The 13975-nt window shown below is 38.3% G+C and overlaps 1 protein-coding gene across 10 annotated transcripts in view; it reads left to right on the plus strand.

Moving 5' to 3' along the window:
- The first annotated feature begins 1528 nt into the window (after window positions 1-1528).
- Window positions 1529-13975, plus strand: part of FRRS1 (ferric chelate reductase 1) — a 96491-nt gene continuing 84044 nt past the window's right edge. For 4 of the 10 annotated variants that reach the window (XM_068405717.1, XM_068405715.1, XM_068405725.1 and 1 more), the window contains exons 1-7: window positions 1529-1658; window positions 2637-2796; window positions 9358-9553; window positions 9784-9920; window positions 11163-11257; window positions 11923-12073; window positions 12918-13097. In XM_068405717.1, coding sequence (XP_068261818.1) covers window positions 2746-2796; window positions 9358-9553; window positions 9784-9920; window positions 11163-11257; window positions 11923-12073; window positions 12918-13097 — 810 coding nt within the window. In that variant the 5' untranslated portion in view covers window positions 1529-1658; window positions 2637-2745. Of the gene's footprint in view, window positions 1659-1743; window positions 1848-2636; window positions 2797-4020; window positions 4207-7916; window positions 8100-9357; window positions 9554-9783; window positions 9921-11162; window positions 11258-11922; window positions 12074-12917; window positions 13098-13975 lie in introns of those variants that run through there. The other 6 variants (XM_068405719.1, XM_068405720.1, XM_068405716.1 and 3 more) reach the window with 6 other exon arrangements.

The following is a 13975-nucleotide window of genomic DNA, read 5'->3' on the forward strand; positions in this document are numbered from 1 at the left end:
TTGTGGGTCTTAATGAGGAAATTACTTGTATATATTCTTATAACAATGTTTCAGAAGTATAGACTTCATTCTGTCAATGAGCCAAGACCCTAAAATAAGATGTTAAAAATATTTGGATATTAATTCCACTATAATCTCTGTAAGTTATGAACCTAAATATTGTCAAGAATATTGGTCACTGTGGTCAGAGTTTTCAGACTGTAAATGTATTTATGTTAGTATTTGTCATACTAATAATGTATCTGCAAGGAAGACTGTTTTTAATCAGCATAAAATTAATTAGAAACACACAAGCACTCAATAAGGCATGTATGTACTTGGGCTTACAATTTTATCAAACTTTTGTATTTTGGGGACTTTATTAATGGCTGTTGTAAACTGAAATTTCTTTTCCCCCCAGCTAGGGGAAAACATCCATTTTTAAGCTATTGATTATGCGTTATGTTTCTTCAGTTGCTGTATACTTAGTGAGATCTCAGCTTCACAGGGACTTCCATGAGCAAGATAATACAAGTGTAACAGTCAAATCATTTGTCTGATGAGGCAAAGTAGTTCATTATTGTTTTTCACATTAAATATATAATATGCTATTACAGAGTACCTCTAAGGTTAATGCTGTTTTTATAGAAACTGAGAAAACAGAACAGTAACAGAGCATTTGCAAGTCTGCTGTATTTTAGTAGATAGTACTTTTTAAGAAAATATGACTAAATCAGTAGTATTGAGATCACTAGAACTGCTCAGATGTGCTGATAAGCAACTGAATTACCAAAGCCCTCCAGTCAAGGTGTTTGTTGACACAAACACAATATTTCTATTCTGTAGGAGGGTAAAATTCCCTTTGGATTTGTATTAAATAATTGTCTTTTTGTGTTGCTTGGATTTGTAAGCAATTGAAGACTTGGAATAAACCAAAGAAAAACAGAACTGGGAGAAGCCTGTGTAAGTAACCGCAGTTTCTGCCAGCTAAACCAGAGTTACAGCCAGTGCTTATTTGCTTTCTTGATAAGAAAAGCCTGATTTTGCAAGCCTGTATATGCGAACGCCTTTAGGCAGCCGAATAGCACCGCAAATGAGCTCTGCAAGCTTTTACAAAGACAATCTCTCAGTAAAACCCATAAGGGAAGACTCTAGTTGCAAAACCGGGACGTTCACCAACACCTCCAACGTTTGGAGACTGCCAAGAAACTACGTGCCCCTCACACACCTCACAGGAACCCAGCTCTCCTGGCGATTCGCACTGGGCAGCCACTTACGCGAGAGCACGGAGGCTTCTAACGTGCCGTTTCACGTCTCTGCAGGCGCGGCCGCCGGCAGGGCAGGGCAGGGCCGGGCCCGGGCCCGGCAGCGGGCGAGCCCCGCTCCCGGCGGCGGCCTCTTGCCGGCCAGCTCCGCTCGCCGCCTGCCCCGCCCTTCTCCTGCGCCTCCTCCGCCGCCCGGCCGGAGGCGCTGCCGAGGCCGGCCCCGCGGCAGCAGTCGCTTTCTGGCCGCGGGGAGAGGCTGAAGCAGAGACAGGGGGCGGGCCAGCCCGGCTGCCGCCTTCCCGGTGCTGGAGAGGAGAGCGCGGGGCGGCCCGGGGCGAGGGCGGTGCGCGGCGGGCACCGGCGGGCTTACAGAGGCTGCTGTAGCTGCAGGGCGCTTTGGTTGAACTGACCCCAGTGAGTACTCAAAGGGTGGATCCTGCAGGCTTTTTGAAAACTGTGTTTGCTTAATAGAATATCTGCAGCAGCTGTGAAGCAAATTAAAATCTGGTGAAGCTTTTAAAGCGCCTTGTAGCTGCTTTCACGCAAGCACTTCTGAATTGCTTTAGAGAAAACTCTTAAGCCTGCTTGCCTTTATGAGTAAAGGTATGCTATGTCTTATTTTATCTGGAAGCCACACTAACCATGTTCCTGTTGCATCTTGTTTGCTTCTTAATGTTATGTGAATATAACTTTCTTATTTTGTTTTTTCATTAATGTGCACAGGAGATGGCTGTATGGTACCTGTTACAATAAATGTGCTGATCCTGTAGTTGGATTCGCTTGTTGGGCTAACAGACTATGTAATTTTTAGGTTATTCTGCAACTTTGGGTTCTTCATATAGATAAAAGTTTGCAAGGCTGGGGCCTTAAAATTATATGCAGAGTAGCTGCCCAACAGAAAGTTAAATAATCAGAGTAAATAATGGAACAGGGCAAAATCCTTGCCTCTTGTTCATTCTTGGTGGGATATATGGAAAAAAGACAAACTTATCCTATTCCTTTGTGAGATTGCTTATCCTTCTTCTAAAAGAAAGTGTCTCTTTGATAGGGAGTAAATGCATAACAAGCTTTAAAATCATACTGCGAATTTGTACCAACTTGTGCTTTGAGGAAGAAGGTATCAAAAGCTGTGGTTGGTTTGCTTGGATTTTTTTTCCCCTTAACTGCACCAGAAGATAATTAAAATAATTGCTTAATATGAAACACCCTGAGGTCTGTGTCTGATAAAGCAAAAGAAGCTGCATGGCCAGTGCTTCATTACAACTTCATGCATTTCAGCTGAAGTGTAGGGTCTTATGGGCTTAGTTTGGGGAGGAGTATAAAATGTGTGCCTAAAGTAAAGAACACTCTTAGAAATGTTTCCTTTTTTGTATGTACTATTTCTTCTTTCAGACAAGCTTCCTCTGATCCTGGGCATGATAAAGGTTGATACTGTTAGATGCAAGTCAAATAGAAGAGATTACAATGTAATATAAGTTGTCTTACTATAAGTAGAAAGCCAATGGCAGTTTTACTCAGACTTAGTCACTGTAACAGAAGGACTGTCTGTAAGGTAAGGACCTACACTTAAACTGTTATAAAAATTCATTTTGAAACACACAAGCCTTGAAGTGCTCTTTTAATGTTTCCTGAGTAGAAAGAGGCTGAAATGTGTATGTTTTGCCATCTTGTGGGCATGGGGGAGTGTGTGTGTTTGTATTTTAAAAGTAACGAGTGATTGTGAATGTGAACACTACTTGTTTTCTGCCTTTGCTTAATGCAGCTATTGTGATATGACCACATTTAAATGAGCAGGAGAAGTTAACCCAAACTCTTTTTCTGAACTCGGAGGGAAGGTGGTTCTTGGACAGCAAGGCTGTGTCCGCTTTTACTTTGTAAGAGTATGTTTCTGAAGAGATGTGGCACAAATACCTTCTGTTAATATAGCTGCTTCTCCTTTTTATGTTTTTTTTTCCTTTTCTGCTTTCCCTCTTGTCTGATGGTACTCAGGAGAAAAGTTCTGGTTGTGATAGTTTTCGTACCCCTGAATTGTCAATGTTTGCCTTGCCCCTTCTCTCATCTCCTTTTCCTTTCTGAAACTAGTTTTAGATTTCATACTCTGTAGATAGTGAAGTTCTGTTAGCTGAAAGAAGATAACTTCTGTGAAGAGAACCTGAGTTTGTGTGTGAACATTGTGCTCTTGAGGAATTAGGCTACTAGGGCTTCCTCAGCTGTTGATACCTGCAGGGACTGTTGGAGTTTTTTTAACACAGGAGGAAGTAACTTACTGTTCTTCATTTATCCAAATCCAGTTCCTGTAAGATCATGAGATATAATCAGGAGAATAAATTCCCATGTATACTAAACATAATGAAAAGATTCCCTCTAAATTTTGGTATGGTTGGTTCAGGCTTTTAAAGATTCTGTTCCTGAAATTATAGCGCTCATTTTTTCCCAACTATTTCTTATTCTTTCCTCTTCCCTCCTTAGGATGGAACTCCTGAATGAATGGAATGATAAATTCTAAATTCTAAATGTTCAGCCAAGTGTAGTTGTATTGCATTGAAACTTTGTGGAAGCTGGTAGCTATTATTATAAGCAAACCCATATTTCTCTTTGCAATCTGCCTTGCCAGCCAGAATCTCTTGAGGTTAAGCCACAGATAATTACTTTGGCCTTTAACCATTAATGTTTGAATTATCACAGAGGTGTTCTTGTCTTGTCATGGTTAATCATAAGTATGAAAAATGCTAGCTACTTCATTTCCATTCATACTAATGGAAATGGTTGTTTCTAGTTCACTTTTTCAGGAATATCTGTTGTAGGTTCTCGGTGAGCTTTTATTGGATGCCTCTTATTTAAAATAACCTTTCTGCATCCCACTACTGTTGGAATAACTGGCCACACATGGAGTGCCTTTGGGACCCCTGTTCTGATTTTTCTACGTGACTTTCCTCCGAATTTGTGGTGCGTTGTATGCAATGTAAGTTTCCAAAAAAGGGTGCTCTAACAAAAAGCTCTGTTTCTGTCTTGAGTTCTGATCCGCCCAGCAAACACATAAAATAACTTGGTGGTATTGCTCAAGAAATGCTTGACTGAAACTTCAGATTATATATATTAATAAATATTAAAATAAATATTAATTGGCATTCCAATTACTCAGCTTCCTTGGAAGAACTTAACTTCTTTCTAAAGCATTTTGCTCTAGTTAGGCAAGGGTGATGAGATGATGACTGTCACTCTGTATTTTTTGGCTTTCTATTAATTAGAGGGCTGTATTATAAATGGCTTAAAGTACACAATTCCCTCCCTCCCTCCACCCCAACAGTGACATAATATTTGAAATGCTGTTAGAATAACAAGTAATGATGAAGTTTCTTCGAACAAACTTGTTCTGAAGCTTTCTTTCCTGCCGGGGGTGCGAGTTAGTATCATACTGAAGATTTAAGTAGGGAGGATGAGGGAGGGAGTAACAAATTTGCAGTCATGCTTCAAACTAATGAGTGTTGAAGTATTTTTCCATTCTAAATAGAAGTATGAAACATAGTGGTTTGAGTAACTGTCTTATACTGTAATGGTGTGGTATGTGCTAGTATCTGTAGAAAAAGGACTCCTGGATCTTATGCTATCTTTGGTCATATATAACATATTGAAAAATCTGTGTATAGTACAAATTACAAGTAAAATCAATGATCAATGCTATGTGATTGTGTTTTGACTATGGAACTACTATGTTCTGTAGCACATCCTTGTAACCTTGACTGGGGCATTTACTATGTGTGCTACCACATGGTGTGCAGCTGGCATGCAGGCAGGGTAGAGGAAGGAGATTATCTATACTCTCAGGGCCTTGCTTAACACAAGCATTTCAGTGTAATGCATTTATCTTGGAAAAACAAGACACTGGATAGTGCAGAAACCTTTAAACTCCCTGTTGTTCTTCCAGGCGTTTCAAATGATAGTAAGTTAACAAAAACACTGGAGAATTGCCAGTTGAAAAGTGCTGCAGGAATTAGCTTTTATGTTTTTTAACATCATTATGCTTCAGTCCTGAAGCCAATTATTCCTGTTCCTTTTTAGTATAGGGAACTTGACTGTCTGCTAATTCATAGGCTGTCACCAATGAGTTCTTGTATTTCAAAGGGTTATAAATAAGCCACTATGGCCAAAGCTTCTTAATACACTTGCAAGCAAGATCTGTCAAGAAGGACAATTCTACAATTTATGAAAAGCTATACGGGAAACTGAGAGTATTTTCAAATGCTATAGGTAATAGCAGGCTATTCCACAGCTTGCACACCTCAAAAGTTGAGTTAACATAGATTCTCATTTTGAATCTAGCTTTAGGGGTAATACTTAGTGATTTAAGGTTTTGATGCAGTTTGTTACGTTTTTCTTATCTAGAAAAAATGATCTTGGAGAGATCTGCTGATTCATCTTTATTAGAACGCAACTTAACACTTTTTTTTTTAATTCAACCATGTTTCTGGGAGGATTAGAATAATAGAGTGAGTAACAGTTCTGTAAGATGTGGTAGCTTTGATTAGTCTCTCGAGTCCTTTTTAAAAGAGGTGGAAAACTCGTGTGTGGTGGTTTGTTTTTTTTTTTTTACTTTATTCTTTAAGGTACATTTATTCTTTTGTGCTGAGGTTAAGCATGATTCACATGTCGCACTTCAGCTTTCCTGAACCTAACCTCTCTGTAACAAATCCTTTCCATGCCATTAATCCTAACACTTTTTGTTTGGGGTTGTATTTATGTATGTAGTTGTGAGATTTAGTTGTCTTCCTCTGTTTTTCCTGCAAAGGAGACTATCAGAAAAAAGTAGCATATTCTACAGTCTATTGTAAGTTCACTTATTACAAACCTTGATTCCTTTACCTCTGCATGTGATTAGTTAAAATTTTAAAGCTAGTTGCTCCTCTAATTCTAAATAATTGTTATGCATTGTGGTGTATATATAACATGCTAAATGTCTAAAAATGCAGTCATTTCTGACAACATCAGCTGGAGGGAAATAATGCTATCGTGGCTGTAGAACTCTAATCAGAGAAAAGAGGAAACCATGTAATCTTACAGAAGAAGAGGTGACTGTTTTACATAGGAGTGACTTGTTGCTTGCCAGTGGCTTTTTTGTTTGGTTGTTTGTTTTTTGTTTTTTTTTTTGTTTAGCAAAGAAGATAATCTATTGTACAAACACTTGGCTGAGGATGAATGTAATTGCTTATTGATGTTCAGCCTGAGTATAAAGATACCTTTTCTTGTCCCTTCTCAGAATTGCTTATTGCCAGTTCATTAGTTTAACTAGGTATCTTCCTTAGGTGTCTTTTTTAATATTGTTCACTTTTGAGCTACTAATGGTATGTGCTCAGCTTTCCAGACTAACTCACTTTTTCCTTCTCTTGGCCAGACTATCATATTCACAAGGGCATGACACTGTTTTGTGCTCTTGTAACACATACTTTTTTAGAGCTAAAGGAGACATCTTAACCTGCTTAAAGGAGGAAGTTCAGGGCATCTCTTGGATTTCCCCTCTTCCTTCCTGTATATTCAGATTTTGTGTACTTGTCTTTCTTGCCCATTATGATTGGTATGAGGCTTGTTTTGAACAGGTCTTGGCTGAAGGTGGAGGGTGTGTGTACGTGTTGCAAAAGGGGGTAGGGAGGCACAGTGAGATCCTAGCTGAATTAGGGACAGCAGATAAGTGATTGTTAACTTCTATTTTTGACTATTCCAAACTACAATTTGAAATTTAAAGGTCTACACTGTTATAAAAAGGTTTTTACTATGGTATTTGAGTTAAAGTCCAGAGTTCTTTAATCTGAAATTAAGGAATAATTTCTTAAAGTTTGACTTCTCTAGAATGTTAACCTATTGTACTGTTTCTTCTACAATAACACTTTAGGAGATATTTTCCTAAAAATACAGAAGTTAATCTTTAATCACAGAATGACTGGTGTTAAGTGTGCTTCCCATTTTCCCCGTGTCTCTTTTGCTATGTAAGTGAAGAACATAGAGTACCACAACGTATTTCCAGATTAAAGGAGGAAAGGGACTTCTCAAGGCAACTGAATAAGTGTTTGAGGAAGGCTAAATTTTAATATGGAAATTACTATTCTTTATAGGATCTAGCCCTCATCATTGAATGTGCATAGAGAAGATTGCTCTTCTACAGTTAACTGTGTTTAAAAAATAAAAAAAAATGTTTTAAAAAATTGCACTTCAATACAGTACTTTCAGATTTTGGCCTTTTTCATTCTTTTCATCTCTGCTTCTTCCTCTTTCTCTTCTGCTGGCTTTTGAGTCAGTTGAGTCTGACAAGGAATATTTCTTGTTTCGTTTTAAATCCCTACCACATCCTCTGCCACTTAAACTAGAATACTAACCTACTCTTTTTCTTGTCTCTGCGGTATGCAGCCTTATCTCTTCTGGTAGCAACTTGTTTTGAAGATTTCACTGGTACATATAAAACCTGCTTTAATGCCACCATTGTACTGAAGCTTATTTTTTAGCTTCCTATAGGCTTCCTTAATTTATGAATAAAATCCTGTTGATGTAGACTTGTGACAGTTTGGAGAAGTATTAGAACTTGAAGGAAAGGCTTACTTTAGCTAGAAGTTAAAGATATTATCATAATGTTATCTTGAATATTTGGGAGGAGGAGTTGAGTGTTGTCTTTTTTTTTTTTTCTAGTTCCTGAAATGTAACTGTTCAACGCCCTCTCCCCGCTGATTTTCTTCTGTTTAGTGGTGTAAAGTTGCTGAGGAGCTCTTATGATGAACAACAAATGTAGCATTGCCCTGGATATTGTTGATTTTTTGCACTGAATGTATGAGAACTTTGGAAAAGTTAATATGGATGACTCTTAGAGAGCGTGTAAGACTAATGACATGTCTTGTCTTCATTTGGCTGCTTTTTAGGTATCAGAGTTCAGTCTGAAACAGTTCTGTGCCTGCCTTATCTTCGTGTCCATGCGTGCTGTCAGGGAACTTCGCAACCTGATACTTCTTATCACTTGGTGCAAAATGGGCATGGCTCTTCCAGAAGGCAGACCTACTTGCCTAGTATATGTTCCGCTAGAGCTGATAACCTGCTTCTTGTGCCTAAGGACTGAAAGGAAGTTTATCTCTGTTCTCCTGGCCTTTTAGACATGCTAATGCGTTCTGTAAAAATCGATACAACTGTAAACCATGCATGCTGCTAAGTAACAAAACAATTACCACAGTTTTTTTGAAAACAGTATTGTGGCTGAGCAAAATATTGTGATGAATGCTGAGATTAGGGGTTCATATAACTTTTTTAGGCTCTTTGGTCCTATTACCCCATGTTTTTCATGCATACTGTTCTCTTAACGAGAGTGTGACAAGCGATGATATTGTTTGACTAATTGTCTGGAGGTCTGATATCCAAAAGGAAGAGTTCAAAGGAAAAGTCTTGTGCTTGTATGCAGTGAACATGTGTTTCTTTGTCTAAATCTTTATACCAAATTCCCACTTTTTTGCATGTATAAAATCTATTTCTGACATTGGGCAACTTTAGTTTCCTTGCAGAAAGAAGAACTTGTTACCTGGGAATTATTTGTCATATGTGAAGAAATGGACATGAGTTGTGGAAACAAAAGGCAGTCTGTAATGATGCACAGTTTGGAGCTATGATTAATAGAAGAGCGGGTTTGATACTAGCTGTGTAGTTCCTCAGTACTGTGGACCTTTATACGTCAATGAAACGTGTTTTAAGATCCATCTATACTGTGCAGATGTTTAAGGGACTTGGATTTTTTTTTTTTTTTGAGAGAGAGAATGGGAAGAGGCATAAGCAAAAGAAATTTAGAAAGTGATGTCAAAATGCACTGAGAGAAATAATCCACCTGGTGGATGGAGGCATCCACCTACTATCTGTACTCTTGATGGCCTGGAACATGATATCTGTGAACATTATTGCAAAATCTGGCAGTTATCAGAAGCACATGTTACTTTTTAGCTTCTGCAGCTGAGAGTGGTGTCTTCTCATGCATGCTTTTGTTTTAAACATGTTTTTGAGTTTTAGTATTCAACTGACTCTTCTAAAGATGAGCAGTGACCTGTAATGTAAATTATTGTTGCACTTAATTGCCTGTAACTCTTACTTTATATAGATGGAGCTGCCTGACGTTGCTTTTGCTGTTTGGATGTTTATTTGCTTCTGTGCATCTGTGGATGGCTATCCAAGTGGAAAAATAAGAGAAGCCTGCACTAGCATGGTACCCTGTCATGGCAGCTCACCACAACTCTCACCTGAGCACACCATTACAGTGAGTGGGACTGAATTTAAACCAGGCGACAACATAGAAGGTATTGTGTCAGTTATAGCTGAAGAGTTTAATTTACTGTTTCTTTGTGTTGTAGCATGTGTTTACTCAGTTAGCTATACTAGATCTATCTAAGCAGTTGAATCTTGTCCAGGTGATCCACTTAGCAGTCGTTCAGTACTTGTAAAATGAGCTTCTAGTGGTCATTGTTGAAATATTTCTTTCTTCTCTGGAGAATATTTCAACTTCCTTTTATTTTTCTTCTTGCTTCAGTTCATCTCTCTGGACCAGATTTTGAAGGATTTTTCATACAAGCCAGGGATGCAGAACACCTGGATAGTCCTGCAGTTGGTTCTTTTGTGTTAGTTGACCGGAGACTTTCTCAGCTGCTGACATGTGGCCGTACCAAGGTATATTCTAGTGTCTTAAAATGGGACGTCACACACTGAGGTGTTTGTACTAGACCATGTCTGTAATAGGACAGAGCTAAGCTATGTAATCTTCAAGCTCTGTAAGTCTCTTGGGAAATTGGTCCAACTTGCAGTATAGAGGCATGGCTCACTGCAACTCTGTCAGACTATTCTTAGGAGCTGTTTAAACTGTCCTGGTGATAGAAGGCCGTTGACTGCTGCAGGAAGATGCAGCATTCATAACATAATTTTTATTTGTGCACAATTAATGTAGTGTGTTTCTGGTTATTGTACTTAACATTAAAAAGAGGAGGGCATGCTCTATTTGCTTTGAAGAGGTGAGTTATCGATCATTTTCCATGCTTGTTAAGGACAGAGAAAATGTCTTACAGCAAGGAAAGTTTAGGGCAGTTATTGTGGTAAACAAACACTAGAATAAGCTATTATCTTTAGTGTTGCTCTGTCAGTTACAGTTAATGGAGCCTTCTTAGTAACAGGTTAGAGTAGTCTTCAATATCTGTTTTAGATAAATTGGTTCTGCCTCATGTTCAAGATATGTGAACTCTGACTAGTGTTTCAGCAACCCGCTTGAACTTTATGAACATGTACAGTGTCATTTGAGCTGGTGTGGACGAAGTTCTCAATGTGCCTAGACCTACTTTTTTTTTTTCTCTCCACTTCTACCACCTGCCCTCCGGTGCCATCCAATTAATGCATTAATTAGTACTGTGTTTGGGTTGTGCCCTCTGTACTCTGAGGACTTACTTCAGTGCTGTGCCTGATCTGTTTATCTTGTGCAAATAACTGTCTGACCCCAAGACTATTTTTGGTTTTTGTCCTCTGGAACACTAGTTCTGTTCTCTCTGTACAGTCATCGCACTGTCCCTTCATGCTCTTACTATCAAAAAACGGAGTGTTGTCTTACTATCAAAAAAATGGAGCATTATCACACCATTTCTGCATTAATGCTGCAGGGACCTGCCTCATCACTGGAGTGTTGTCGATTAAAAGACCTCTAGTTGTTCCTTTTAGACTTAAAGTTTGTTAGTATGTATAAGTTTCAGCATAGACTCCATCTGTGTTGCTCATAATGGATTGGGGAAAAGTCAGTTGCACTGGGTCTGAGCAGTGTAAAGGTGCTGTGTCTGTTTAGGATTTAGCCGCAGCCTGTGATGACTGTGTTAGCTGAAATATCCTTAGTGCATATCCACTGTGTAACTCTTGATATGTGTGTGTTTTCAGAATTCAGCTGTCAGTCACACAAGTAAATCAAAAAAGAAATACATAAAAGTTTATTGGATTGCTCCTGGAAATGCACCAAAACGTGTACAGTTTCTGTAAGTAAATCTAGTATTAGTTCTAGTTTATTAAAATGCAAATAAGGTAAACTTGTACCGCTGTCTGTGTCAAATATTGGCCAGCAACTGAAAAGTATCCTTGGACTAATGGCCTGAAAAGTTAACACCTCTTGCTCACTATAGAGTCTACATTAATGCAGATGCTTATTCTTTAGAGAGAGCTTGGAGATGATTATTTTGATTTTTGCAGGGAGAGTAGAAGGGGACTCAGACTGGTTTCCTTAGTGTTTCTAGTTAACTGCTCACTTCTCATGCCTGTAATATACAGTGTTAAGAATCTTTCTGTGCTTGTACCTAACAAAATGGTACATGTACCCTCCTGTTATACTACTAGCTTTTGGGGAACTAATGGATAAGAACTATGCAACTCTTCTCTGAGGTTGTAATATGTGCCACAGGCATCAATGTTTCTTATATCCAGTCGAGCATGCAGTAGTATGTTTTAAAATTATTTTTCCACTGAGATTCCAGATATTTTCCTGCTTTAATCTCTAAAATGGTAGAGGTCTGCATAAAGATGGGAGTTTTACAAATAAGTTGTACAAACTATTGAAGCTTTGCCTTTTTCCTTTTTTTTTTTTTTAAGGTACTAATCAGTTGTTGATGTATACAGTAATGACTCTGTATGTATTCTGTGTTTTAAGAGCCACAGTTGTGAAGAAATACAAGACTTTCTGGGTGAAGATTCCTGGTCCCATTGTTTCTCAGCCTAATGCACCATTCCCAACAACACCATTGCATGCAACATCAGAGGCTATATCAACTTCACACCAAGTTTCCTACTTATCAAAACCAGTAAGTAACTATGAACCTAAATAATGCTATCTTTTAATGCTTGTGATTAATGGAATTTAATGAAATCCCATTGATACTGCCTACTAACAGAAAGGAAGAGATGATGAATGAGTAACTCATATCAGAGACTAAGAACATAGACAGCTATGCTCTTGTGTTATCTTGGTTGCCTGAACTTGTGTAGGTTAAATGTTGTCACACCACACACGGGTCAGAAGGTTGATAGAACATTTAGAACTTAATGGTCAGAAAATATTATGCATACTTGGGAAGAGAGATGGGAAAAGACTTGCTCTAGTCTTGACTAATAACTTCCTGTTTAGTAACTGCAGACTCAGAAACTTCCTTCTGTGAGTTCATCTGTGTTACTGACTTCCATTACTGATTTTTGTATGGATTGAGCAAGCATCACTAGTTGATCCGGAATAAGCATGACTTTTAATCCATGTATTTTCTCATTGTGCATCAGTGGAGTTCCTAGTTCCTACTTTAAAAAAGAAATGAAAAGCTCTTATTTTCTCCCTCATCCTACAGCTGATATTACCTCTCTAAAAATTAAACCAAAGGAAGTTTCTCAGAAGTTTTTACTTTCTTTTCAAAGTTATTCTATTATAATGTCTTTAAAGTGAAAATTCGACTTGAGTAAAAGTACAGCTTGGAACTCATGATTATTTCAACTACTAGTCCTGGGGTGTAATTGTAGGGATGGATGAAGAGATTGGTATGTAGACATAGATGGCATTTCTTTGCTGTTCCTTATATGTTTTCTCCTAGAACGGCATAGAAAGGGAGGAAGAGGGAAACTCTCATTGCTTATGACTTGTTTGTTTGCTTAATTGTCTAGTTTAATGCATCAAGTTGTGGAAGTATGAAGTTCTGCATTAGGAACCCTTCAAGTTGTGATCCTGAAAGTGCTTCCTGTTTTTTTCTATCCTTCCAACAAGAGAAGAGTTCAGTATTTATTGAGATGAGTGGTCCAAGTGAAGGATATTTAGCATTTGCATTGTCCCATGACCAGTGGATGGTGAGTGTCCTATTCTACTACTTTAGTTGCTTTTGTTATCTTAGTAAAGTTTGAATGGTACTCTAGCAAAACATGCATATGGAAAACTGAAATGCTGCTAGATGTCACACAAAGAAACTTCTCTCCCATAGTGCTGAAGACCAGGTTGCCTTTTATACGTGGATATTCAGTTTTAGCTCAGGACTGACTGCAGTAGAATTTCCCTGTGGATATCTGTCTTAGCAGAATCCAACCTGTCTGATTGCAGAGTAGCTGACTAGAATTCCTGGTTAGATCAATCTTTTTGTTACCTAGCCAAAACCCCTCACCAGTCAGGAGCTGGGTTGCTATGCTTTCTGAAAACCATTTGCATTTCATCATTACTTGTACAGGAGTGACTCCATTCAATCTTTAATAAGTGTTTAGAGATCCCTTTTTCTAATTGGTGTTAAAGTGAAGGGACGATGCTGTTGACGAATGCATAATCCATAAACTAATTGTTGCACAAAGGAGATGCTGTTTATATTCATGTCCATAGTGCAAGAACACTTGGTTCTTAACAATGCTTTGCCTTTACAGCTATGAGGAAAACCAACTTTTAACTAAAGAGGGTTTTTAAATAACATCGACACCCACCTCTGTCTTGTCTGGTTAATTTACTAAATTCTAAATAACTAAAGAAACTTGTGATAATATGGTTGTTGCCATAGGAGAGGGGGAGTGTAAATCATAATGTGCCTTACTGTGTGCCATCTATTTGACTTAATGTGGTCCCTCTGTAATACTGAAGTGTTTGAAAGCTGGGAGATAATAGCTTGACAGCTAGAGAAATCTGTCTCAGGTCTTGTTGCAAATATTAAATCAAAGAGCTTTTGGAGACTGCCAGCAGTGGTTTTTAT

Source organism: Nyctibius grandis, chromosome 8 (genome assembly GCF_013368605.1).
Source record: "Nyctibius grandis isolate bNycGra1 chromosome 8, bNycGra1.pri, whole genome shotgun sequence".
Taxonomy (NCBI): domain Eukaryota; kingdom Metazoa; phylum Chordata; class Aves; order Nyctibiiformes; family Nyctibiidae; genus Nyctibius; species Nyctibius grandis.